Below are 27,734 nucleotides of genomic sequence, written 5' to 3'. Positions count from 1 at the left end.
TGCACCCATCGGAAAAATATACGAACCCACAAAGTTTGTCCAATCAGAGGTCGGCACTAGATACACCGCAGCATGTCAGCCAATCCAAGTGACAGGTACTCCATTTCCTGTTGTGGATTTTGAATGGGACGTTATCTTGCAGAATGGGGATTAAAAAGAAATAGAATAAAATTATCGGATGCATTATTTGTTCCACTAAATGCACCTAAACCTACAATAACGGAGATACAGCGTAAGTGTGGTATTTTAACATATCTATGTCGTTGTTGTAACACAATCTTTCGTAATTTATTCTGTGCAGGAGCTGCACTGCAGAAGATGCCTTCAACGTTTGGTCGTGTTTTGATGTTTGTCATCAGCTCAAATCACAACCAGTACGACTAAATAATCCTATATAAAATTGTTCTTTTGATAATTAAGTAATTTCCTGCTAGGGCGCATAAATACGCATAGGTGTCCTGTTGCAACCACTGGTGTCTGATATGTTGTACAGCGTCTGTTTATTGTCCCTTGGCAACCTCTTATCGGTTACCGCTATTCACATGTGCAAGCTCCATTATGTACCGAAATGTGCCGAGAATCAAGGTTTCACTTAAATGCATTAGTCAACTACTACCAAATATGTTTAAGCAGCCTATCGGCATTTCGCAGGGATCTCATGGGACCGAGTACATCCAATTTCCCCCTTTCCAATAAGTCAAGCGGAAATTCTGTCATGTGTGTAGAAGACAGTACTTAACACAAAGCTAGCTTGTATGTACAAAGTATAATATAGTCTAGAAGACAACACACAATGTTACAACGTTACGGTAATGGCGGGACAGGTGTGGTGGCAGGATTATAACCATCCGTGTTTTCCTCCAATCATTAGGCCGGATCATGTCCAGCTCGCTTCTATGGGCAGTGGACGTGTACGGGAAGGTGTACAGCCTATCGACCGCCAGAGGGCGCTGGGAGCGCGACACGGACACGCTCCTGGAGCTAAAGCGCGTTACCGCAGGACAGAAGCGCAGTTGGGGTATTGGCTGCGACCACCACATTTACCTTAATATCGACCATGCAGAGGTGCCCATTCGCTATCGGGAGGAAACCTATGAGAACCAGGTATTGGAAACATTTAACCTGTCTTATAGTGTGTTTGCACTCTACTGTGAATCGCTCTAAATAAGACAGTCAGGTAGCTAGATTACCTAAATGCCAAATGTCAACATTTACTTGTTATTTAAAAGGATATGTCAGTCAAATGTGCTTAGGATTGGTCTTCTGATATGTGATTCTGTAACAAAATAATTTGGAGTACGGGTTTAATATAACTACAATATTTAGCAATTACTGGTCCAGAATATCACAGGGATTCTTGAACTAACCTTTGTAACCTTCAACTATCCAAGTGTCTGCTAAAATATCAGTGTCAGGTTGAAGATGGTGATCATGGATTAAATTGGGCCAAAGCTGAGTTGCCAAACCTTTGGGCCCAAACAAGAGCCATGTGCATTATTTTTATCCCCTCATGTCACTATCATGTAGTGGGTAACATACCTGTGGATAAAGTTTGGGCCAAATCACAAGTACCACAGCGCGTTAAATAGCCTATTAAAGTTTAGTGAGTTCCAGCATCAGTGACAAGCGTGTTAACATACATACATACATACATACACACACACACACACACACACACACACACACACACACACACACACACATACGTTCAAACACACATGTACAGTCAGGCTATGCTGATGAACCTGTTGCTGTTGTTAGATGCAGAGAGCTACAGTTTAAAAACAGTTGTCAATCTGGCTAATAATAGCAAAATCTGATTGAAATATGTAAAAGAGTTTGGAAAGAAATAGCCACTGCACACGGAAGTTGTTGCTGTGATGTTTTACGTGCATATGGTTGTACATTCAGAAATGTTAGAATGGCCAAATAAGTACATGTTGATTATAACTAATTGAAGTTTAGCTTTTAGCAAACATTTTCCAGGATTACATTTTCCTTCCTTCCTTTCTTGTGTGTGTGTGTGTGTGTGTGTGTGTGGGTTAGAGGTGGAATCCTGTGGACGGCTTCACTGATGTACTGCTGCCCACTGACCGCTGGGCATGGAGTGATCTCACAGGGATGACCCCTCAGCCGCTTCACAGCTTCCTACTGCCATCAGACAGCTGGGAGTGGGAGGGGGACTGGTACGTGGACCAGGGCTGTGCTGGAGGAGACCCCACTGAGACCGGGGTGAGAGACCGAGGGTAGCACCTACAAGTCACATGCTGAAGTTCAGCACTAAACACCTGTGTGTGTGTGTGTCTGTGTGACTCCAGGGCTGGGAATACGCTGTGGACTTCCCTGCAAACTTCTCAAGAGAGAAGAAGTGGAACTCGTGTGTTCGTCGCAGGCGATGGATTCGTGACAGGAGATACAAAGCCAGAGGCTCATGGACTAAGGTATATAGACCTAGAACAGAAATTTAACTGTCTTTCCCTTATTTCAAATGCTGTGCTATAGTTGTAGCTAACAAAAAAGTGCCTCACTTTCTCTCAGTTTGTGTCTGCACTGACTATGTGGCGGGTAGATGGCATGGTAGCTCAATAGCTGGGGAGATGGCAGAGACGATACAGTATTCTTTGTTGTTGAAGAAATTGGATTACATTGAATTGGTAAAAGAACAGGACAGATGTTGCCTAGTTAGTGTTTGTGTATTAAAATCTCCTTTTACTGTCCCAGTTGCTTTTATATACACTATATGTATCTATTTATATGTAAATAATTTGACCATTCATTTTTTCAAGTATTGTGACTTTGATGTTTGATCTGTCATTATTATTAGGTTACTTGAGTAATATGTCTGTTTGTATCCTATAGAGTTATAGATTAGGCTACAATATGATGGCATAAGACTATAAGCTCATCTGCAAAGCGCTTTCTGTTTTAAGTAATGCATAGGTAATGTACCTAGTTCCAACTAGTTCTAATCCATGTAGCGCCATAACTTAAAACACAACTTAGAAGTAACATTCCCCAACACTGCTTTTGACAAGAGTTGAATAACCTCTACCGCTCTTTTCATGTGGAAAAGGTGACGGCCATGGTTCTAGTTATGTGAAATACTATTAATAATTGAAATCTGTAGGTGATTCTGCAGAACAGTAACACTGATCTATCTTTAGTCGACATAATGAGCACCTTTGTTGAAGTGATGATCTTCTATTTGTTATAATAATAATGTGCTGATTAGGACTATCTGGCATAGGCAGAACCTATTAGAGTGCCGTTTTTAATGCTAAAAAGAAGTTAGAGCTAAGTGGGAGCTTTCTAGTCTGAGCTTACTGGTTCTCTACTTTCAACCCAAAACCTCTAAAGCCATTGATATTGAGATGCTTGGGATGAAGATGCACTGGCACGGGAAACCCGAACTTGGAGGCTCTGGCCAACTCTCTCTCCATGATGTTTGGCTGACATGTCAGATGTGTGTACTTGGATTGTATTGCAGTCTGCTCTGATATAGATGGGCCTTTAAAGCTTCCCAGTAAAACCCTTCCTCAGTTTTATGCAGCACGCAAGAGCCGTTTTGACCAAAGGCCATAATGCATAAGAATATATATTAATGTACCATACAAGCAAATAAAGTGTAATCACGGCCTTTGATTCACAGGCTGATCTAGAAGCACACCAATGCGCATAGTGTGCATTGACAGTTGAAGCATGCTCTTGTAGTAGACGTTTGAGTGATCACTGCAAAGCCCATCCAGTCATTTCAGATATTACAGAAATTGCAGAGACAATTCATGATTCCTTAATAAATCGGTGTTATGAATTCTGAAGACACGTCCTGATAAACATACATTATATTAAACCAGTCATATTCACAGTTTTATATGAAACCAGTTTTGGAAGTCATGTGTTGAGCACTATTGTGTGAAACCAATCAATATGTCAAACAAAGATATAAACTGTGGCAACCGGCTCTTAATTTGTATTTATTTCATCTTAATAATGTCAGGAAAGGTGAAGAAGATATTCTACAATGGCTGTCCAACCCGCTCGTTCTGATGTGATGTCTAGTTAAAATTACCATAGGATTTGTCAGTACAGCATAGACAGATCTGGGACCTGTCAAAGAGATCCAGGTGCTACATACAACACCTCAAATCTCTACCCCCTCAGATCCCCCTTGACCACCCCAAGCGGCCCCCTATTCCCCTCTGTGACATCAGTTGTGGTGGCTGGGAGATGAGCGAACAACCTGGGCAATATCACTTCCTTTGGGGGGTGTCTCAACAAGGACAGGTCAGTACAACTTCATTAAAGTTTAGCCTTCACATCCAAATGCTTAAGAAAGTATGGCTCATCTACATTTCTACATCACTCATGTAACATCTGATTTGTTCATATTCTAATAGAAATTGCTTACCTACACAATGGAATAAATGGTTATTTATACTCCAAAAAGCATTTGGACAATGTCAAATAGTTTTTTTTTGCTTTGGCTCAATATGGCAGCAGTTTTAAGTTAATGTTCAGACTGTCAGATTAAATTCAAGGATTTTTTTCATCCACTCCAGGTGAACAGTTTACACATTATCACATTTTGTATTTAATCCCCTACATTTTAAATTACCCAAAGTAATTGCACAGATTACCATTATGTAAAATAAAGTAGTCAAGTTTAGTACTTGGTTGCGTATCCTTAGGATTTTAATGATTTCTTGAAGTCTGGAACCCATAGACATTAAAAGACGTTTAGTGCCTTCTTTCTGGTTTTGGTCTCCCAGGCTTGTCCTGCAGCCAGTTCCTACTTGTTTCTCTGGATATCTCCAAAACCTTCCATAAAGGTTCAGTGATGTTCAGATTTGGTGGTGGGGAAGGCTGTGGAAGGCGTTTTTACATCATCCCGGTGTTCATGAAATCACTATTAGATTAGTTTAGCAGTGTGTATGGGGGCATTATCATCCTGGAATATTAGAAGATCATTAGGAAACATAATAAGGTGCACCTGCTCCTGTAAAATGGTCTCATATTCTTCCTTTGTTAGACAAACACACAGAGGAATCATCGAACCCATTAATTCCCACAATATGGCTGCTCATACTATTAACATTAAGGATCCTCCTCAATGTTTTACAATTAGCAGCAGACATTGTAGGCTGTGGGCATCCTTTGGCTTTCCCCCTCCCTCTGGATGTAGGTGTTAGAAATCGGCCATTTCGTATAGTGGTTGTAATAATTATCGCATACCTGTTTGTCAAGGGAGAGAGAAATTATATTATTTAGAAAGTCTTGTTCATGATGTTACAGACCTGGTCTTCCTTACACAACCTCAATCTCATCTCACTCAATCTCTTCTCACTGTAATGTTGGTTACAAGCTGATATATACATTGAAGGGTGTGTCTACCTAGCAAAGACCAGGTTTCCAAGACAGTAAGCCCCATGCCAAATGGTTAATGTAAACATTCCTGGGGTTAGTAGAGCGCAACCTACAGAGAGATAATCTAAACAGAGATGTTTCTGTTGTTCTCATTATCTAGGCACATTCACCTACAATGAAACGTACATTCACATTGTAACTGTTAATGCTCAGATTCCACATAGGAAATAGGGTGAAATATGACTCATCAGACCGTATTACTTTTTCCCATTGCTCAGGGGACCAGGTTTTGTGCTCCTGTGTCTTTGTGTGTTGGCCTTATATTCAAGCGTTTTTTGAATGGCAGTCCTCTGGTAAATTCCACCTTTGTGATGCTAAGGATGTGCAGTTTCTTACATGCACATGCATTAATGTGGATACTCTACACTAAACATAGTTTAATGTTAACTCTCCTACTCTTCTGTCAACCCTGTTATCAGACTATTAAACACGTTTTGGGCAATTTTGTAATTGTTCTGTGTGAGAAATCAAGCTCCATTGAGATTATTTTATTCCAGGACTAGTATAGATTATACCGGCTAGACTAGAATAGATTGTTCTGAAACAGGAGTAGGCCAGAAAATCACCCATACTACAACAGAATGTGTACACTGGAGGCAGCAGATTAAAGGCAGCGAACAAGACCCCTGGTGATAATGCTGTAGAGAAAAGTATTTGCTTGGTGGGTAAATGTGGATTGCTGTTAGCAGTGCATCGACAGAGAGACAATGTCTTTAGCTTCTATCAATATACATCAGATATATCCTAGGTCAAGTGGCTGCTTTGATATGGTGGTAAAAAACAGGTGTTAAACTGTAATTGCTGGTCCAGCTGAAGAAAGCACTCCCTATGTGTTTCAATAAATTTTTTGCAAAAGGTAACACTCCCTATCTTTAATAACTTGTTTTTTGTGACTGTGTTATCTGTTTCGCCAAATCTAATAATTTGTAAACTGCCTTTTCTTCAGTTAACCCCTCCACTAGTATGCTTTTGTGGTGCATATTATCAATATTATCTCTGAATTACAATGTTGGCTTTGATCAGAGATTGATATGTAAATGTACTACTTATAATTATTTTAAGTTTGCTAATGTGAAACATGGCCTTTAATTTAGCATTTGAGCCATAGAGTAACTACTAGGGGTTTTGACTCCATTGGTATTAGCCTCTCTATGGTTGCCACCTCTCTTCAGGTCTGGTTCAGGAGTGGCATCTTGCCGGAGGTCCCAGAGGGACAGTGCTGGGAGCAGGTCGAGGCCCCAAAGGAGGTGGCCCAAATCTCTGCTGGACCAGGGGACCTTCTCTGGGCTATACTCTGGGACGGACAGCTACTCGTCCGCAAAGGCATCTGCCTGGACAGCCCCACAGGTATGGGGGGGATATGAGGTCTACATGTTGTGTCTAAAGGATCATGTAGAGCACAACTGTTGTACCAGACTTAGATAATATCTTCAGATAAGTTGGAACAACATAAGTTGGTACAGAACATGAATAGTACACACTGTCTCTGCTATCCTCTCAGGTTCCTCCTGGGTACTGGTGGATCCTCCCCCGGTGAAGGGGGGCGGAGCCATCCATGTTGCTGTGGGGGTCAGCGTGGTGTGGGTGGTCACAAAGGACTACAAAGTAAGAGAACATCCACCCCTTCGTGACCAATTCTTCTTACAAAAATAGCTTACCGCCCAATTTGTGGTTAACGTTCTTCATTTAAGTCCAAACCTGATGGGTCACAATGGCTTGGGATGGGCGTTTGATATCATTTATTTTGAAGCTGATGTGTTTAAAGGGTTAGTCCAATCCCAGAAACATAGTCAATAAAATTCTGGATATGAGTGATAACAATAAAGTTGAGGTTTTAGTTGAGGTTAGTTGAGGTTTCCCTCTTTTTTCACTCCATTTACTGCATTCAGTGTCATGTTGTCAAATAAAAAGCCTTGTTTACTTGAGCAATGCCGCTATATGGGAATGATGCCAAGATATGTCAAGTTTTTTTTTATTTTTATTCAGTCTCATGGAATTCAATCAATTGTATTGTGTAGAACAGTAATAATGATGTGGTTGAAGTGTTGATCTAATGCTCTGCCGGCTGTGTGTGTTTCTGTCCCAGGTGTGGTTCCGGCGGGGTGTGAACTCCCATAACCCATGTGGCTCCGGATGGATCAGCATCGGAGGGGAGATGATGATGGTGGATGTTGGACTAAATGACCAGGTGTGGCAACAAACATCATTATATTAAAAGCACACTTTAATTAATTAATAACGGTTTTGTGAAGCTAAATTGGATGGGAATTACCAAACGTAAGTGCAAAAAATGATGCTAAGGTCATCATACATCCCCGTTTTCTGGGGACAGTCCCCAGTTTTGGTGGCCTGTACCCTGCTCTAGAGCTTACCCTGGAAATGACCCTGGTTTAACTCCCAGAACGTCTAAAATGAGTGTTGAATTAATCGTTTTCACTTTTCCTTGTTTTACTTGCTTTAGTGGGTTTTTTTTTTCTTTCGCACTTTGGCTCTACAGCACACCTGTCTAATGTGGCAAAAAGAGCATTCACTTTTGCGTAGTGGATGTCTCTCAGTAGACACCAGTTTGATAGGAGCTACAGTATGCGTAGGAGTCTATCTGGAACATATATTGGGACTTTATTCCTCTTTCGTCTGTGTCTAGTTAGTTGGGTGAGGGTCGAGAGAGCCATGCAGCCGTCAGTGGAAGATTGGGAATAGGCAACCAATTAATGGTGGAAATGTTTAACTTTTCTTTGTCATTGGATGAGTGAATAAAAAACACGCTAAGTTGGCTAATTTAGCTGGAGTTAGTTTCGGTCACACAGACAGTGATGGGGGAGACATTGAAACATTGTTTTGAGATAATTTATATTTTAAATGTGTTAGTAGTGGCTTGTATGTTGGTAATAAATAGTGTACTGTATATAATTAGTCAAGTTAGTTAAGTGTGTGTGAGTGAGCCTATGGTGTATTGTTTTGAATAGAATCAAACATACATTTACTGGTGAAACATTATATTTTAACACTTTTTTTCATTTCACACCCAATCCAAAAGGTAAACAGTAAACCTTTCAAAACGGGCTGATGTTGCTTTTTATTAATTGTTTTTATATTTCAAACCATGTCTTTCTTTTCTGTTTTATGTAATTATAATAATGAAACAAGGAGAGGCCAGAAAGAAAAGAAAAGAAGAGTAAGTCTACAAAACGTTAGGCACAATAGGACAGAAGGAGTAAGGAGACGAGGGGAGTCGGGAGAATAGGAGAGGGACCTGAATGATAGAGATGACGATGAGTCCGAGAGGTAGACAGAACAGAGAAAGACCAGGAAGATTAATAAAGAGGAAACCGGCAGGAGAGATGGAGTGAGGCTGGAGAAGTGTATTAAGTACAAGACATTCTGACCAATATACCCATTTAGTTGGTAAGTCAGATATACATAAGGTTATTATTATTTTCTTTATGACTTTATACCACCATGTAATGTAAAACTGTCTCATGTTCTTCCCCCATGCGCTTTATTTTAGACAGCTGCTAACTAGAGACAACCAGAACAAATCAAACCAGACCACCTTGAAATGGGGATAATTGAGAGTAGCTGTGTAAGGCTGTATTTCCTATATGACCTTCAGCCAAGATGGCTTACTTTAATGTACTTATTTTCTTCAGGAGAGCGTTATGAACCCTGTGGCTCTAGCAGTCTAGGATGGATGGTACTCAGACCTGTAACATAAAACCCATGCAAAATAGTGTTGTGTAAATGAACAGTGAGAGCAGTGAGACACGGACAACCAAAGCTACCGTCAAACATAAAACGTTTATTATAAACACACGGGGTATGTATCTCAAGAGTGTCTATGTCCGTGTGAGGTAAAGCAAAAGAGTCTCTCTGGGAGAACCAACTGACTGGGTTTTTAAACCAGGGGATGTGATGTAATTGGATAATGGAAAAAGGAACAGGTGGTGCAATTAGGAGGGGTGTCTACTGATTGGTCCACCTCAGCAGTCAAGCGATGCACTCATGACTGCCAGGTGTGAAACACCAATGTCCACAATCAGGAACATAAAGGCCACCTAGGGAAATGGCAGGAGGGGAAAAACACAAACGCACATACAGTGTACCTGCAAGCGTAACAAGAGAACACTATCACATCATTCTTCCATTCAACCAGCTGAACAGTGCCCAGAATCCTTAACAGCCATGCTGTGGTAATACGTGCAGAATGTGGTTTGGCATTGTCTTGCTGAAATAAGCAAGGTCTTCCCTGAAAAAGACTGGATGGCAGCATATGTTTCTATGAAACTTATATATATTGTTCAGAATTAAAGGCACCTTCACAGATGTGCAAGTCACCCATGCCATGAGCACTAATGCAATGCCATTGCACTGTGCATTGATAACAAGCCGGATGGTCCCTCTCCTCTTTAGTCCAGAGAACGCGGTTTCCATGATTCACAATAATATTTTCACATTTTGAATCTGAGACCACAGGAAAGTTTCCCACTTCACCTCAGTCCATCTTAAATGAGCAACTTATTGTGTTCACAGACAATGGTTCTCAGGCGTGTTCCTGAGCCCATGCAGTGATGTCCACTACAGAACCGTGTAAATTTTTAATGCAGTGCTGCCTGAGGGTCAAATTCAAAGTGGGCATCTATTTTTCAGGAAACAATAACATGTCTCCATTTCAACATTTGATATGTTGTCTTTGTGCTATTGTCTATTGAATATAGTGTTTAAATGATTTGCCCATCATTGTATTCTGTTTTTATAAACATTTTATGCAGCGTCACAACTTTTATGTAAACAGGGTTGCAAATACATAGAATTTTTTTGCAATGTATAGGAAATAATTTTCTTATTATTACCAAGCATGAGCTATAATGTCTTGTAGCCTGGCATATGGTTTCTGACAAGGCCATTATAAATTCTTCAATGTTAATAAATGCTTTATATATTAAAGGTGTGGGGAGTTGGAGAGGACCGGGGGCTGTACTTCAGGAAGAATGTCACCCCATCAGAGCCCAGTGGAAGGGGTTGGGTACCTGTCTCTGCCCAATGGGGTCACAGCACACAGATAGCCCAACCCAGGTTAGTTACATGCAGATTTACACACACAGAATGGGTGCGCCTACTTTTCAGTGTGCATGAATTGAGTTTGTTTTATAGTGTATTCATATCCATGTAAATGGACAATGGAGGTATTGCGTTGTAAATACATTTCACTATCGTATAACAGCAGTTCTGTAGGAATAAATAGTTTGACAACTATTTGTGTCCATTCGTTTTCCATTTGGCATGTACTGTAGTAAGCTGTCAAACTCTTATCCAACCTGCATTCAGTATGTATATGTGCTCATGGATAAACTTAATCATTGTATTTGACATTTTAGTAAGTTAGTTACCTTGTCCCCTGGCTGTTGTGCACAAATGAGCTGGAACACCTGTTATTCAAAATCTGCCTTTAGGGAGAAGCTGTATCATTCAATGGGAGTGTAATATATATATATATATATATATATATATATCTAATATATTTTACATGTGTCATTAAATGGATCATCATCTCTGGTTTCATCCTATAAACTAACACTTTGGATTACACCCAGTCTAGCCTAAGCCAGACACTTCTTACTACAAACACCAAAGTCCATAGTCTCAAGAACATTGTACGCTAGGAGTTTTGATGTTAATGGTATTTATTTATAATGTGGAGCAATCTTCTAACTTTTAGAAGCCTGTTCTACCTGAGCATTTGCTGAGAAACAGTTTTCTGTCATATTGTACATCTGAACTAAAGAGGTTGGAATAAAAGGCAGAAAATACCGAATTGCCCTAAGAGGATTAAGATAATACCACACCTTCCTCAGATTTGACTTAATTATTTTGAATTACATTTTTTTAATTAATTCTCTTCACAATTCTGTTTGTTCTCCAGTGCTGGCTGTGAGTTCAAAGGACTGACTGAGCCTTCCCAGGGCTCTGTCCTGACCTGCGAAGACTCCGGGGAAACAGAGAAACTCTCCAGAGGAGAGGAGCCATTCCTCACCGCCACCCCAGGGCCAGATTCTACCCACACCCTCAAATCATCCATCCCAACCAGTGACAGCTTCATCTCCAGTCTGGTGGCTGACCGGGAGCCCCTGAAGCCGCTCACACCCACCCACCGGCCCTTCACCGCCCCAGGGCTATCCCAGGGGGAGGACAGCGAGGCTAGCCCAGCCCCAATGTGCATTGTAGACCTAGAGGCAGCCCAAAGTCCCCAGGGAGAGTGTGCTTCTATGGGCAAAGCAGGGGGAATGGGAACCCCGTCTTCAGTCGCCACATACCCCCTGGGCCTGGAGTCCTCTATGGGTGTGGTGGAAGAGGAGGGGCCAGTATGGGCCTGGATCTCTGGTGGAGGCTGTGATGTGGATCATATAGACCAGATCAGCTGGCTTAGCCCCTCAGGTATGACACACTTACAATCAAGGCGTCAGTCTGAGAAACTGTTTTTTTTGTTATTCTTTTAGTATGTAACTTTCTATTTGCTATCTTTTTCCGGCCTCTGGGCTCCAGACCCATGCTCCACTGCCCTTTCCATTGCACCTGTGGAATTAAAAGCCTTGCAGGAGAGGAAGGCAAAGACCACCACTGCCAGCAAGGAGCCAGTAGAGAGGAGTGCAGTAAGACATTAACTGTTTTTCTCTGCGTGTACTTCAATCTGTCTTTGTAAGCCATTTATCTCACATGTACGTACAGTGGCTTGAGAAAGCACTAAGACCCCTTCCCTTTCTCCTCATTTGGTTGCGTTGTGGGCTCAATTGAACTGATATTTTGACTCCCTCAGTCTGTTTGGGTGCGTAAAGGCAGCATGCGCTGGTGGAGGGACTGGAAGCCATACCGCTGGGTGGATGTGGGCGTTGCCCTGGAGCAATCCACCAACTTCAACAGCAGTAGGGATGCCATCTTCTTCATCTACTACACCCAGTACGATGAGAAGAAGGTTGGAGACTTGGGTTGCAATATTACGACAACTTTCTCGAATTTCGAGGGATTTACTGTGATCACTGTTTGAGTAGTCCTTTATTCTCTCCTGATTCCAGATGTCATGAAACTTAACTACTGGATGGTAGTCATGCACCGTTTAATAATTTCTCTCTCTCTCTCTCTGTTTCTTTCTGTCTCTCTCTCCTATTTCTTTCTGTCTCTCTCTCTCTCAGTACCTCCAAGTGTTTATGAGTGAGGTGACGGCACTAGTTCCTGTGGTTCGGGAGAACACCCACCATGCCTTTGCAGTGTACACAGGAGAGAGGACAAAAAAACGGTGGCCGCTGGTCCTGGCAGCACAGACTGATAAGGACATGACTGACTGGGTAGGACCTTAATCTACATGAAACCATACTTCTAAAACTTCTAATAAAGAATCTAGAAATTCCAAAAAGACGGCCACCACGTTGTTAGTGTGGTGTCACGTCGGGTAAATACACAGCAAATCATCATACTTAACATGAAACCGACTGCGTACATGTCGTCCAGTGCTACCGTCCATCCAGACTGTACTATCGGCTGCATATCTGAAATAGATTTTTTTTTTACTCTGTGCAGTTATCTCTGTTGACTGGGTGCTGCTGTGAGGCCAGAGGAATCAGGGGACGCATCTCCAGACAGGCTCTGTGGTCAGTCACCACCAAGGGGGATGTGATGGTCCACGAGCCCTCGCCTTGCCTGGAGTCCCTGACACAGACCCTGCCCTGTGACATGATGTGAGCTTTGTCTTAAATCACCTACTATGGTACCACACATTGATCTTTACCAGCAGACTCTAGTAGTACACAATGATCTTTACCAGCAGACTGTAGTAGGACACATTGATCTTTACCAGCAGACTGTAGTAGGACACATTGATCTTTACCAGCAGACTCTAGTAGTACACATTGATCTTTACCAGCAGACTCTAGTAGTACACATTGATCTTTACCAGCAGACTGTAGTAGGACACATTGATCTTTACCAGCAGACTGTAGTAGTACACATTGATCTTTACCAGCAGACTGTAGTAGGACACATTGATCTTTACCAGCAGACTGTAGTAGTACACATTGATCTTTACCAGCAGACTCTAGTAGTACACAATGATCTTTACCAGTAGACTGTAGTAGTACACATTGATCTTTACCAGCAGACTGTAGTAGTACACATTGATCTTTACCAGTAGACTGTAGTAGTACACATTGATCTTTACCAGCAGACTGTAGTAGTACACATTGATCTTTACCAGCAGACTGTAGTAGTACACATTGATCTTTACCAGCAGACTGTAGTAGTACACATTGATCTTTACCAGCAGACTGTAGTAGTACACATTGAGCTTTTTTAGGTGATACTTTTCTGGTACTTTGGGTTGAGTATGAAGGCCCATGGCCATTGTTTCGTTCTGCCACAGACAAAGTTTTCTTAAGTAACATTGAAGCCATGCAACCTCTATTGTTCTAGCCGCATTTTAACAGGAGCGGTAAATTCAACAATTCAGACCATGTTTTGTCATTTGTCAAGTTAGTAGTGTTTATTTTCATTGCAGCTATACTTTGTTTACTCAGAACTGGTACAATATCTCTAACGGGGCATGAACATACATCATCCAGCATTTGTTGCTTGGTGATGACATTCAAATAGGAATACAGTGGGATTTACCAACATATTGTAGAATCACACATCAAGCTTTACTTTTACCCACGTACCATACAGTAATTCTGTTTCTGTGTGTCATCCTTACTCCGTTTTCTTCTAGCTCTCTCTGGCTCATCCCCCACCTTCTCCCATACTCACTGAAACGCACTCCAATTCTCCATCAATCATGCTGCTTAGTTTTGTTAGCTTTTTGGTTGCTCTCTTTTTATCTACGAAACATACTTTCTTCTAGCTTAGATGCAGTAGAGCTGACAGGCTTACACTTGTGTGTTTTTTGCCTAACACAGCTGAATTAATCTATACATTTTAACCTGCCAATGCTATTCTCCAATTATCTTTGCTTACCTTAAGCATGGTGCTCAGAAATTAATTTCTTACTGCTTACTAACGTGTGTAAGTGCTTCTCTCAGTCTCTGCTGCTGAATGCTAACGTTGTGTGTGCGCTAACTGCTAGATCCACTAACTGCTAGCTGTACTGTCTGGTTCTGGTGCAGGTTTTGGTTGCAGGTCCCTGGCCACCTACGCTGTGTAGAATCTAACAGTCTAGGTGTGGTGTGGGGGATCGGGTGTGACGGCACTGCCTGGGTCTACTCTGGCTCGGGCCACACTGCTGGGGAAGTGCTCCCTCAGGGTAATAAAATAACTCAGTCTTCTGGGCTGTCACAGTCCTGTGTTGTGTTCATTAGGCCTAAACGGACAAAGGATAGATTGAAAATGCAGTGAACCATCTGGACATAGTAAGAAACGTTAATTTTCCATTGTAGAATGTTCTACAACGTTATAAGTTCGGTGCCCTAATAAACCAACACACAATGTTTTTTTTAAATCTTTTCTACTTAATGAATGTCATGGATTGACCGTATATAAGTAAAGAAACAGAAAGTGATGGGTATGTTAACATGCACACTAATAATTAAATATTCAACTGATTATGGCTGTAGGCTGGGCATGGCAGTAGTCATGTACACACCTTACTCTGCTTATGGTAATTCGCTTGAGATCAAAATCAAAGCATGCTTACAGTGATTAAAAGTTTAAATAATAAAGACAAACACTTTATGTAAAGTGCCAGCAGTGTACCTGATCTTGGCATGTGCTGGTATAGAATCAAATGGGTTGTCGGCAGGATTAGTGAAGTCCAGTCAGGTGGCCATGTCGGCAGGATTAGTGAAGTCCAGTCAGGTGGCATTTGTTCGCAGGATTAGTAATTAGTGAAGTCCAGTCAGGTGGCCATGTTGGCAGGATTAGTGATTACTGAAGCCGAGTCTGGTGGCCATGTTGGCAGGTTTAGTGAAGTCCTGTCAGGTGGCCATGTTGGCAGGATTAATGATTACTGAACTCCAGTCAGGTGGCCATGTTGGCAGGTTTAGTGAAGTCAAGTCAGGTGGCCATGTTGGCAGGATTAGTGAAGTCCAGTCAGATGGCCATGTTGGCAGGATTAGTGATTAGTGAAGCCGAGTCTGGTGGCCATGTTGGCAGGATTATTAGGGACTTTTTTTGTCTTATGAAGCATGTGAAGGTTTTAACCCAGGACTTATATTTATCTGATTATTCACAATAAACATTTTATTCCGTGCATGTAAACATACCCTGTACTGTAACTGCGACTCTTGTTGACTCCAGTTGTTTGCCCTTGTCATTGACTGTGCCTTGTCTCATCCTTACCTTTGCTAACCCAAGCATATTTAACCATTTACTGCCATGGCAAAACACAGAACGAAACACACAAATCTAATTTGAAGCAAATGTATGCACCTCACTTATGAATATAATAGTAGTCATATACACATAAATGAGAAGGGATATATAACAAAATGCCTAATTAGTTTATTGAGCTGCATACTCAGGTGACTATGCAAAGATTTTAAGTCATCGTTCTCCTTCACTGATTCAGAAGCATCATGTCATTATGTTCCCATACATACTGTATATTCCCTATATTTATTTTCAATATAAATGTTCCCTATGCTATTTCATATACACACACAGTATCTCACAAAAGTGCATACACCCCTCACAGTTTTATAAATATTTGATTATATCTTTTCATGTGACAACACTTTGCTACAATGTAAAGTAGTGAGTGTACAGCTTGTATAATAGTGTAAATTTGTTGTCCCCTCAAAATAACTCAAAGCACAGTCATTAATGTCTGAAGCGCTGGCAATTAAAGTGAGTACACCCCTTAGTGAAAATGTCCGAATTGGGCCCAATTAGCCATTTTCCCTCCCTGGTGTCATGTGACTAGTTAGTATTACAAGGTCTCAGGTGTGAATGGGGAGCTGGTGTGTTAAATTTTGTGTCATCGCTCTCACACTCCCTCATACTGGTCATTGGAAGTTCAACATGGCACCTCATGACAAAGAACTCTCTGAGGATCTGAAAAAAAGTATTGTTGCTCTACATAAAGATGACCTAGGTTATAAGAAGATTGCCAAGACCCTGAAACTGAACTGTAGCAGGGTGACCAAAACCAGCGGTTTAACAGGACAGGTTCCACTCAGAACAGGCCTCACCAAGGTCGACCAAAGAAGTTGAGTGCATGTGCTCAGCATCATATCCAGAGGTTGTTTTTGGGAAATATACATATGAGTGCTGCCAACATTGCTTTTTCTAAAGGTGATGCACAAGAAAGCCTGCAAACAGTTTGCTGAAGACAAGCAGACTAAGGACATGAATTACTGCAACCATGTCCTGTAGTCTGATGAGACCAAGATAAACGTATTTGGTTCAGATGGTGTCAAGCATGTGTGGCGGCAACCAGGTGAGGTGTACAAAGACAAGTGTGTCTTGCCTCAAGTCAAGCATGGTGGTGGGAGTGTCATGGTTTGGGACTGCATGAGTGCTGCCAGCACTGGGGAGCCACATGTACTGTGAAATACTGAAGCAGAGCATGATCCCCTCCCTTCAGAGACTGGGCCACAGGGCAGTATTACAACATGATAACGACCCCGAACACACCTCCAAGATGACCACTGCCTTGCTAAAGAAGCTGAGGGTAAAGGTGATGGACTGGCCAAGCATGTCTCCAGACCTAAACCCTATTGAGCATCTGTGGGGCATCCTCAAATGGAAGGTGGAGGAGCGCAAGGTCTCTAACATCCACCAGCTCCGTGATGTCGTCAAGGAGGAGTGGAAGAGGACTCCAGTGGCAACCTGTGAAGCTCTGGTGAACTCCATGCCCAAGAGGGTTAAGGCAGTGCTTGAAAATAATGGTGGCCACACAAAATATGGACACTTTGGACCCAATTTGGACATTTTCACTTAGGGTTGTACTCACTTTTGTTGCCAGCGCTTTAGGCATTAATGGCAGTTTACACTGTTATACAAGCTGTACACTCACTACTTTACATTGTATCAAGTGTCATTTCTTCAGTGTTGTCACATGAACAGATATGATAAAACTTTACAAAAATGTGAGGGGTGTACTCACTTTTGTGAGATATTGTGTGTTTTTGTGTGTGTGTGTGTGTGTGTATATATATAATATATATATATATATATATATATATATATATATATATATATATATATATATATATATATATATATATATATATATATATATATATATATATATATATATATATATATATATATATATATATATATATATATATATATATATATATATATAAAATAAATATAGCTCTGGAAAAAATTAAGAGACTACTCCTAATTTTTGTTAAATCAGCATCTCTACATGTATGGCAGCCATTCCATTCCAGTTTCTGTGAAATTTCAACACAGGCACACCTCATTTTACTTAATGGGGTACTGATTAGGTGATTACCTGAACCAGATCTAATTTAATGAGGAAACTTATCTTCTTGCAATAGGACTAGCTGGATGGCAAAAACAGTGCAAGTACCTCAAAGTTAATTTGAATAAAAGAAGAACTATTCAGCATGACAAAAGAGTTGAAAAGAAAAGCATTGAGTGAGGAAAAGAAGGGTTCAATTCTGGCTTTACTGGCAAAATTGCTTTCATCCTGAAAATTTCATTAGAACAAAGTCAAGCAACAGACATTGGGGACAACAAAGCTACAGACTGAAGAGGGCGGAAATGATTGTCCAGTGACCGAGATGACGTCAACTCATTTGAATGTCACTCAACAACCGCAGGATGACATCAAGTGACCTACAAAAAGAATGGCAAACAGCAGCTGGGGTGAAGTGCACGGCGAAGATGGTTAGAAACAGGCTTCTAGGGGCAGGGCTGAAGTTGTGCAAAGCTATAAAAAAAACCTTCATCAATGAGAAGCAAAGAAGAGTCAGGCTGAAGTTTGCAATAGACCATAAGGATTGGACCATAGAGGAATGGAGTAAGGTCATCTTCTTCCTTCTGCAATGTTGGAAATGCTGGAAAAAAATATCTGAAAATATTTTTTTCCAGCAGGACAATACTCCATGCCACACAGCCCGGTCAATCAATGTGTTGATTGAGGACCACCAGATCAAGACCCTGTCATGGCCAGCCCAATCTCCAGACCTGAACCCCATTGAAAACCTCTGGAATTTGATCAAGAGGAAGATGGATGGTCATAAGCCATCAAACAAAGACGAGCTACTTGAATTTCTGTTCCAGGAGTGGTATAAAGTCACTCAAGAGCAATGTGACAGACTGGTGGAGAGCATGCCAAGACACATGAAAGCTGTGATTAAAAATCAGGGTTATTCCATCAACTATTGATCTCAAAATTCTTCTTATGTTAAAACATTACTATTTTGTTGTTGAAAAATAAATATGGATTTGTTTTCTTTGTATTATTTGAGGTCTGAAAACAATGTATCTATTGTTGGTTATTTTGACAAGATGTTATTTTCTACAAATAAATACTCTAAATGACCATATTTTGATTTGGAATTTGGGAGTAATGTTGTCAGTAGTTTATAGAATGAAACAAAACTGTTAATTTTACTCAAACACATACCTATGTATAGTAAAACCAGAGAAACTGATAATTTTGCAGTGGTCTCTTAATGTGGAAGTATAGTAGCAGTACATTGGTAGTACTTTGAGGGTCCAAAGTGCCATGACTGCTTTTTTGGTAGTGCAATGCGATAAGAGAGTTCTCATTTACTGTTTTGATGGCATATTCATGATATTTCAATCGCATGCACATACAAACAGTATTGCGATTAGCAAAAGATAGAATTTAGTTATTTTCTGGTGTGTGTCATAAAATGTTAGTCTTAGCAGTTGCAGTGTCTGCAAGGAAAGGTGCCAATGGGTTTGGAAAGCCAGTTGATAATGTCCAGTTGGTTATGACTGGAGGGTGAATTGATTGGGTATCAGTTTGTCCTGTTGAGTTGGCTCCGGCCTATACGAATAATTCTCATTAACACATTGAGTAAAGCACGGTACCGTTCTGCGATACTTCGATTCTGTTTCATGATATCCTTTATGTGGAAAGCCTCCTGGCTGTTCTGGATTACAAAGTTCTGATTGTGCCCTGAAAATTGGCCACAATAAAAAGAGATTGTATTTGAAAAGAACAGTTAATTTAATATCTTAATTACGTTCATACATAACATAATGTCTCTTTCAGAATTCCGGTAGTAAACTCATTGAAAGGTTAATTCCTGGTGATTTAACTTTTTTAAGTTTTTTGTTAAAAAAATGGAATATAAATACAAACAAACCACTGTGGGAGCATTTAAGGGCCTGTCGTTTATTTCTACAGTTGACCTCATATGCATTTCCTCTGCCTTTAACTATATATTAATATGCACAAAAAAAAAGGGTATACAGTATTTTTTTATAATTATGTTAATGTTCATGAATGATTTCTTTTGTCAGAATCTAAAGTTTTGATAACCACGTTACCGTAAGTCAAATTTCACTACATTAGCCCACATAGCAACAAAGATGCAGGTAATGTTCGGTGTATGACCTCATATTGTAGTTGCTTACTTACACATTTTACTAAGTACATTGTACATGCATTTTGCAAATGGCTTCTTAAAAACAAAGGGCTCTTGCCACCCCACCCACTCACAGCCCCCTCACCCCCGACTACCTATTAAAATTATTATTGAGGATTTATGCCTTTTCTCTGTTTACAGGAGACATGGGTAGTGTACATACACAGACTGATGTAAGAGCCGTCTACATCTATGAGAACCAGCGGTGGAACCCCATGACTGGATACACAGACAAGTACTTCATCTGTGTGTGTGTGTGTGTGTGTGTGTGTGTGTGTGTGTGTGTGCATGCGTGTGTGCGTGCGTCTGTGCATGTGTGTTGTAATTATTTTAATATCTCAATATTTTTTAATATATATTCTATTTCTATACACTATATGCTCATTAATAATTTGAAAAGGGGGGCCCTGGGATCCCCTGCTGTATGGGTCGGTGTGTAATAGCCACTGTCCCACCCCACACAGGCTTCTCCCCACAGACCGGTTTCCGTGGAGTGATGACATTGGCTTTACAGAGTGCACCAAGTCCAACACACACCCACCGTCACCACTGTGGTTCTGGGTGGGTGAATTAACTGCCGAATTGACACATTTATTTGACACTACAAAAGTACACAAAGTGGCTTCTGCCATCTCAATGCAAAAATGCACACTAATCACACACACATATTCAAGATAACGGTATTCACTGTGATCCACAGTGGTAGTCGTATAAAACTCCATCATCCAGAAACACATCATGCGGGGTTGATTATTATTGTCCTTCACTCAAACTGCCTCTTTTATACCAGGTGACAGAGTGGGCCGTCGACTTCGGTTTACCAGGAGGTACAGACAAAGAGGGATGGCAGTATGCTGCAGACTTCCCTGTGTAAGTGTTTAAAGGAGTAGGTGTCATCCATGTTTAATGGAGTCAAAAGCATAACACCAACTCTTATATTTGGTATTGAATATTTTTGGGGGGATAGATTTTGGGGGATTGATATTTTTTGGGAATGTTGGATATTGTCACACTGGAATTTGTTATTATGGAATATATTGTACTTCCTTAATGACTCAAGGGAATCAACCAAAGTTACGTATTTCTCAAATCAGAAATATACAGCTCCGGAAAAAATGAAGAGACCACTGCACCTTTTTCTTTCCTTTCCAAAAAAGTCGAAAAGGAAGGTTTTGAATGAGGAACAGAAGGCTTAAATTAAGAGAGCACTGCAAATTGAATGCTTCTGTTCCTCACTCAAAACCTTTCTTTTCGACTGTTTTGGAAAGGACAGAAAAAGGTGCAGTGGTCTCTTATTTCTTTCTGGAGCTGTATTTCCCCAAAGTTTTAAAGCAATTGCAACCCTATGATGGCACTGAGGCTTTTCCTGGATTTCTTTTCAGTTAAGGCCACCGATTTGGCCACTGCAAAATGTTGAGCTAACATTTATGTATGGATGTGTGCCTTGTGTCAGGGCTGGTAGATACAAGTCCTGGTAGAGGCAACCAAGTCTTTGGCTAAAATGTAGAGTTTATAATGCCTTTGAGTTTAACAAGGTCCCCAGGACCAGAAGCAAAAAAAGCCCTGTGACATCAAAAATCAATTTCCCTATTTAGAATAGGTATGACGTTATCTTCTGTATGCATATCATTGTTTCAATGCCAAACCCCACTAGTGTGCGTGGCCAAACAACTACTTTGGTTCAATCTGAACGTAGCACCAGGTTACAATCCTTTTTTTCCTCACATTGTCACAGTGATATTGTCTTGTTTAAATGTGTTTAGATACTGAATTAGTTTGTAAGTTCAAGTTTAAGCCCATGTTTCACTGTATCTGCCGTAATTTAGAAGATGCCAGTGGTACTTTGATTTGGCACACTGAATGTGATAGGTAGGACTGGTAGGAAGTATGCTTGTAGATATATTGCGTCAAGTTATGTAGCTTGTTGATTCCTTCTTGATTAGTAAAACAAAATTGTTATAATAATGTTATGAAGTTTATCCAGATAGAGTCTATGAATGGGCTACTGTACCATTTGTACAACACTCTGTGTTTGTGAGGTTAGTAATCAAATACACTCGCTTTCTCTATCCAGGTTTATGGCTGTTTCAATTCTTAACTTTAATTATTAATTAATTATTCCCAAAAAAAAATGGTACCCATTGCCTAATTTAAGAAGGTCAACAACTATTCTTTCTCTTCATTTGTGAGTTTGTTTGCCTTTTACCACAATGATAGATGACAAATGGATTTTACAAGCCTTAGTAAAATGGGAAGACATGAAAAGCCACAATACAGTTCCTTAAGACTGAGGCAACTTAGTAAAATGTAGAATGGTGATATTATGTTTTATTTCATGAGAAAGCATAGGAGTGCTTATCATTTTGACACCTAATTCTGACAATGGAAACACTAAAAGTTTCTCTGAGCAATATATTCTAATCTAATAAGGCAGTTTTTGTATAATAACTTACCTGTTGTTTATTTCATGCAGGCTTTTCTGAGTACACTGTTTGGAAAATATAGTCTTCCCAGGATGTGTTGTTGTGAAGGATTTTGTCATGCTGCTATCATTGTAGGATGTTTCGTGGTAACAAGAGCCTGAAGGACTTTGTGAGACGTAGGCGCTGGGTCAGGTAAGATCTCCCTCCATTTCTTACACACAAACACAAAAAAACAGACAGTAACATCTTTAGTAGCTCACTGGGCATATTTTTCCTTTCTGCACAGGAAGTGTAAAATCGCCCTGACGGCCCCGTGGCAGGAAGTCCGGCCCATCACCCTGAGTGATATCACAGTGTTGCCATGCCTTGCTCAGAGCAATATGGAGCAGGTCCCAGTCTGGGCCCTGAGTGACAAGGGGGATGTCCTGTGTCGCCTCGGTGTTACTCCCGAAAACCCTGCAGTGAGGAACATCCCAACACCATACAACCTGAGACTTAAATCAAAGACACTTAGGTCACAGATTATGAACAAGGGGATGCTGATAGTGTGTACAATACATTTTGACCAAACCTCAACCTACCGTTCACAATTTAGAGTGGACCAAGTCCCACTGACCACATTGAGTCCAGGACATATGACAAAAAAAACACATTCTGACTTTTTGTATGTTTTGTTGTGATTAAGTGAATCATCAAATTTTTCCTGTTGATTGTCCATGATTGTCTCTGAACATACCACCCCAGGGGTCCTCGTGGCTTCATGTGGGTACTGACCAGCCCTTCAAATCCATCTCCATTGGGGGAGGCCACCAGGTGTGGGCCATTGCCTGGGACGGGGCTGTGTTCTACAGGGGCTCAGTGTCCGCCAGCAACCCTGCAGGTGAGACCCAAACCATGAACAGGACATAAACATTAACACTATCAAACTCAATTTCTGCATTTGCCATTTTCCAGCTGAACCTGATGCTCTTCTCTGTTTGTGTGACCTGTTGTCATCCTGCAGGAGAATGCTGGTACCACATACCTTCTCCACCCAGACAGAGCCTCCGACAGCTGTCTGTGGGAAGAACCTCGGTCTATGCTGTGGATGAAAACAGTGAGTACCCACAGATATGGACAAAAAGGTCAATGTTTTCCAACTCATGCAAACATAATCCCGATGACTGTTCTTCCCTGTTGTGAAGGTAACCTGTGGTACAGACAGGGCCTGACTCCCAGCTACCCCCAGGGCTCCGCCTGGGAGCTAATATCCAACAATGTGACCAAAGTCTCTGTAGGACCTCTTGACCAGGTCGGTATAGAGCTAAAATAATAGAAGATTTCACAAATAACATGTTGGACTGACTTATTTTCTACCAAGGGAATTTGGTTTTGCTTTGTCCAGGTGTGGGTAATAGCAGACAAGGTACCAGGATGCCCTATGGAGCTATCCGTCCCTGGAGCTATCTGCCACAGGCTGGGAGTAGGACCTATGCAGCCCAAAGGCCAGTCCTGGGACTACGGCATTGGGGTTAGTCATTAACAACTCTGTGTTGTTGTTCATTTGAAAGACATTTCACATGTCCCAGATGGAACCAAATTCTATATTTAATTTACTATTTACAAAATGAATTGCTATGAAGGGAATATGCTTTAAATTGGGACTGGCATTGTCTGTCCATTTGAATAGATGTTACCCTCAGCCCAATTCTGTGGCCGAGAACTGCCACATTTTATCAATAAGACTGTCGTTTTCAATCAATCAAATCAAATTTATTTATATAGCCCTTTTTACAACAGCAGTTGTCACAAAGTGCTTTACAGAGACACCCGGCCTTAAACCCCAAGGAGCAAACAACAGTAGTGTTGGATTTCAGTGGCTAGGAAAAACTCCCTAAGAAGGCCGAATTTTAGGAAGAAACCTAGAGAGGACCCAGGCTCAGAGGGGTGACCAGTCCTCTTCTGTCTGTGCCGGGTGAGATATTAAGAGTCCAATTAGAATAATAAATACATTTCTCTGGGCTAAATCCAGAGTCTATTTGATTCTAGACTAGGTCAAAAGTATGACTAGGTGGACAAGGACAGGGACAGCAACGGGCCCCCCAAACCAGGTACTCCGCAGGTGTGGACCAGGACCTCATCTCCTCCTAAAATTTAAAACTGGAGGAGACTGAGAAAAGTTAGAAAGGGCATTCCTCATATCCCCCAGCACCATAATATAGCAGCGTAACACTTTGGAACTGAGACGGGGGGTCCAGTGACACTGTGGCCCTACCCGGGGGAGGCCCCGGACAGGGCCCAACAGGCAGGAAATCAATCCACCCACATTGCCAGGCATCAACCAAAGGGACACCCACCAACCGCAATCCCCCTGAAAGAGGGCAGAGTATTGCCAGCAGCGTACAGCCCGATTGCAAAAGTGCGCAACAGAGAGACAACAACAAGCCAGTGACTCTACCCCCGAAAGGCATTGGAGGGAGGGCATCCCAGCGGCGACGAGAGCCCACCTGGCAAGACAGCAAGGGTGGACAATATTAAGCTTACTGGTCACCTTCACGCCCCTGGGCCAGGCTACACCTAATTATAAACCGTGCTGTAGAGATGTGTTTTTAGTAGACGCTTGAAAGTTTGCACTGAGATTGCATTTCTAACCTTAATTGGCAGATCATTCCACAGTAGTGGAGCTCTATGAGAAAAAGCCCTGCCACCAGCTGTTTGTTTAGAAATTCTAGGTACAATTAAAGGCCTACATCTTGCGATCGTAGGTTACGTGTAGGTATGTATGGCTGGATCATTTCAGCAAGGTAAGTAGGAGCAAGTGAAATGGTTTTCAGCATATGAAAACTACAACACCACCAAAATAATTGGTATAGATTATTACATTTCTTAGTGGCAAATGGAAATACAATGCTCAAAGTGACTAGGAAACCTTGTGAAGTTATACTTATGGTAAAACCTGTAAAACGTAGCTATCTACATGAAGTTTTGGAATCAAACAATGTATTGAAATATATGACCAAACTATAAATCTAGCTAGCCAGCCAGCTATGTTTACATGACAAGTGCCTGCTATGTACATCAATTGCTTTGTAGTAGGTTGGTTGTTTTTGGCACAGCTTCCAAAATATTCACAATGGTGGCCTCTGGTTATTTCTTGAATAAGTTTAAGTTTAAGTACACTTGTACGGGGTGGTTAAGGTCTGTCTACTTCCTGTTTGGAGCACAGCCATGTATCAGCTGTTATGCAGATGTGAACTGTGTAATGAAATGAGATGATGGTATGTAATGCAGGAGATGCTGATGACGTTAACGTGAAGACCTCTGTCTTTAAGGGAGGATGGGAGCATATCAGTGTGAGAGGAAACGCCACAGAGGCTCTCCGTGTTGCCCATCCTGCTGCCCCGGCACTTTCTGGCACCACCCTCGGTAGCCCACTCCCTGCCAGGCAACCCTCCTCGCAGGAGAATGGAAACGCTGTGGGTCTGTAAGGCCCCACCTTCTCCCTAACCTCCCTAGATCTCGCTCCACAGCCCTGCCTGTGTGTGATTACATTTCCAAGCCGGGTTGCACTATGTTGTTCCAACCCGGCACAAATAAGGAGATTAAACCAAAGTTTGTCACCACGATTTAGTTAATTTTGTTTGTTTGTTGGTGCTGAGCTGGAGAATTTTTGTATTTGAGTTGGCCACCTTTGCCAAGACCTGAAAGGACTAGAAGTCAGTAGACGTATTGGAACTTCCATCAGTTTTCAATAAGTCTAATTAGGTCTGTGAAAACCTAAGGAGCAAAGATTGGCAAAGAAATGGACCCTGAACTCAGCATGCCTGTGTCTAATACCAGGGTTCTGTACCAACTATGGCCACTTATCAATCAACACATTGATGGCTTTGTCCACTTCCCTCGACTGCACGGTATGGTTTGCTTTGTATGATTTTAGTTTGTCGACATTACTTGAGCAGTCTTATATGTCAGTATTTTTCGTCACCATCTAGGGCTCAATTCAGTCCATATTGCAGTGTAATTTTGATAGCATACACAGTAAACGCTGCATTCTGTATATTGTCGCAATTTAAAATGACCTTTAGATTTCACAATACAGATTGAATCCTTAATATTATATATGTGTTGGAGTTGTTTTTTGGATGTTTAATCATCTTGGTTTGTTTATGTTTTGGCCTACATACCCTGGTTGATGTGGCTTTTTTCTTCAGACCAGTAGCTGTGGGCTTCCATGACTAAGTTTATTTTTATAGATGGTAAAAACCATCCTGGGTGAATAAGATAAACCTGACTTCAGTATGAATAGAATCCTTTTGATTTATGTACAGTATTGTTAATAATATCTAATGAATGTGTTTTGAATAGGACCAGTCTTTCCAGGTCATGTCATATCTCCTGGCCCGTAAGTTAATATTTCCTGGTGTATTTCTTTTCAGTGTTTGTTATTTAAACATCCCATGCAGATAGTAAGGCTGGCATTGAAAAAACATCACTGTGCTTAAATTGTCCCGCACTTTTAAAAGCAAGGTCAATGTCTTGGAGATTGACGTAACCTTATTTTGACAGGAAGCATTTGAGATGTTAGTTCAAGCAAAGCTTACCTTCAACATTCCAGAGCAGTATGATGTTTGGGCACTGCTGTTTTATTTCCTGTCTCAGTTTGGCTATAGCCTTGACAGCTGAAGCTGTGAGGGGGTTTGAATGTAACTGATGTCCTCCTACAAGGACAGGGAACTGTGAAATAAATTCCAAAACAGCTCTTTGTGTTTAATTATTCTTTGCACAGGTGTTGAGTATCCATTTGTTCTATTGCTTGGATTTTATTGTAGAATTTCACAGCACTAACATGAAATGTAACAATTGTACAGGTGTGAAATATTTCTGTAAATTTCTAGGAATAAATTAAACACTATTGATTTAGGTTAATGCTCAAAACAATTACCGCAACAGCAATTCAAGCAGTTTCTCAAGAAATAAGATAAGAATATGTATGTTTTTTGGGGGGAAATTGAAGTGGAGTCCTTGACAATTCAATTTTGTGGACTATGTTCGTGGGCAGGAAGTGGCATATGAGAATGCCCCATCACCCATGTTACACAGGACGGCTATAACCAGGCTGTTAGTCTGTAGATACAGAAAGTAAAGTGTAGTGGCTCAATTTCCACATCAGCTAATAGTGCTGAACAGTGGTACAAAACTTCCATTCTGGGGGTCCTGCCAGGCTGTAAGTGTGAAAGGTGTACATGTAAGTCGGAATGTATCCCTTTATTACCTCACGTTAACTGTCCAACTTACAGTACAGTATTTCAGTAAATAAGTAGGGCTAGTT

The 27,734-nt window shown here is 41.1% G+C and overlaps 1 protein-coding gene across 1 annotated transcript; it reads left to right on the top strand.

Moving 5' to 3' along the window:
* The first annotated feature begins 107 nt into the window (after positions 1-107).
* Positions 108-27,164, top strand: tecpr1b (tectonin beta-propeller repeat containing 1b). The gene is made up of 25 exons (XM_013135811.3): positions 108-232; positions 872-1,104; positions 2,047-2,232; positions 2,319-2,441; positions 4,162-4,284; positions 6,597-6,771; positions 6,926-7,029; positions 7,511-7,612; positions 10,370-10,497; positions 11,345-11,856; positions 11,965-12,071; positions 12,236-12,391; positions 12,609-12,761; positions 12,994-13,151; positions 14,571-14,707; positions 20,145-20,238; positions 20,468-20,564; positions 20,794-20,873; positions 22,562-22,618; positions 22,713-22,887; positions 23,171-23,306; positions 23,430-23,522; positions 23,611-23,717; positions 23,811-23,936; positions 25,738-27,164. Exons 1-25 carry the CDS (start codon positions 124-126, stop codon positions 25,891-25,893), a joined length of 3,627 nt encoding a protein of 1,208 aa, XP_012991265.2. The 5' UTR covers positions 108-123; the 3' UTR covers positions 25,894-27,164.
* Positions 27,165-27,734: the final 570 nt, after the last annotated feature.

The sequence above is a fragment of the Esox lucius genome, chromosome 11 (genome assembly GCF_011004845.1).
Source record: "Esox lucius isolate fEsoLuc1 chromosome 11, fEsoLuc1.pri, whole genome shotgun sequence".
Classification (NCBI taxonomy): domain Eukaryota; kingdom Metazoa; phylum Chordata; class Actinopteri; order Esociformes; family Esocidae; genus Esox; species Esox lucius.
Note: the sequence above shows the minus strand (reverse complement) of the source record. Positions and strands in the feature narration are given on the sequence as shown.

What these genes read in the sequence shown, in the direction of transcription:
- tecpr1b (XM_013135811.3), top strand. Translation starts at nt 124, where the DNA reads ATGGGACGTTATCTTGCAGAATGGGGATTAAAAAGAAATAGAATAAAA. An exon ending in ATGTTGGACTAAATGACCAG is followed by an intron (nt 7,613 to 10,369) that starts GTGTGGCAACAA and finishes TATATATTAAAG; the next exon opens with GTGTGGGGAGTTGGAGAGGA. An exon ending in AGCCAGTAGAGAGGAGTGCA is followed by an intron (nt 12,072 to 12,235) that starts GTAAGACATTAA and finishes TGACTCCCTCAG; the next exon opens with TCTGTTTGGGTGCGTAAAGG.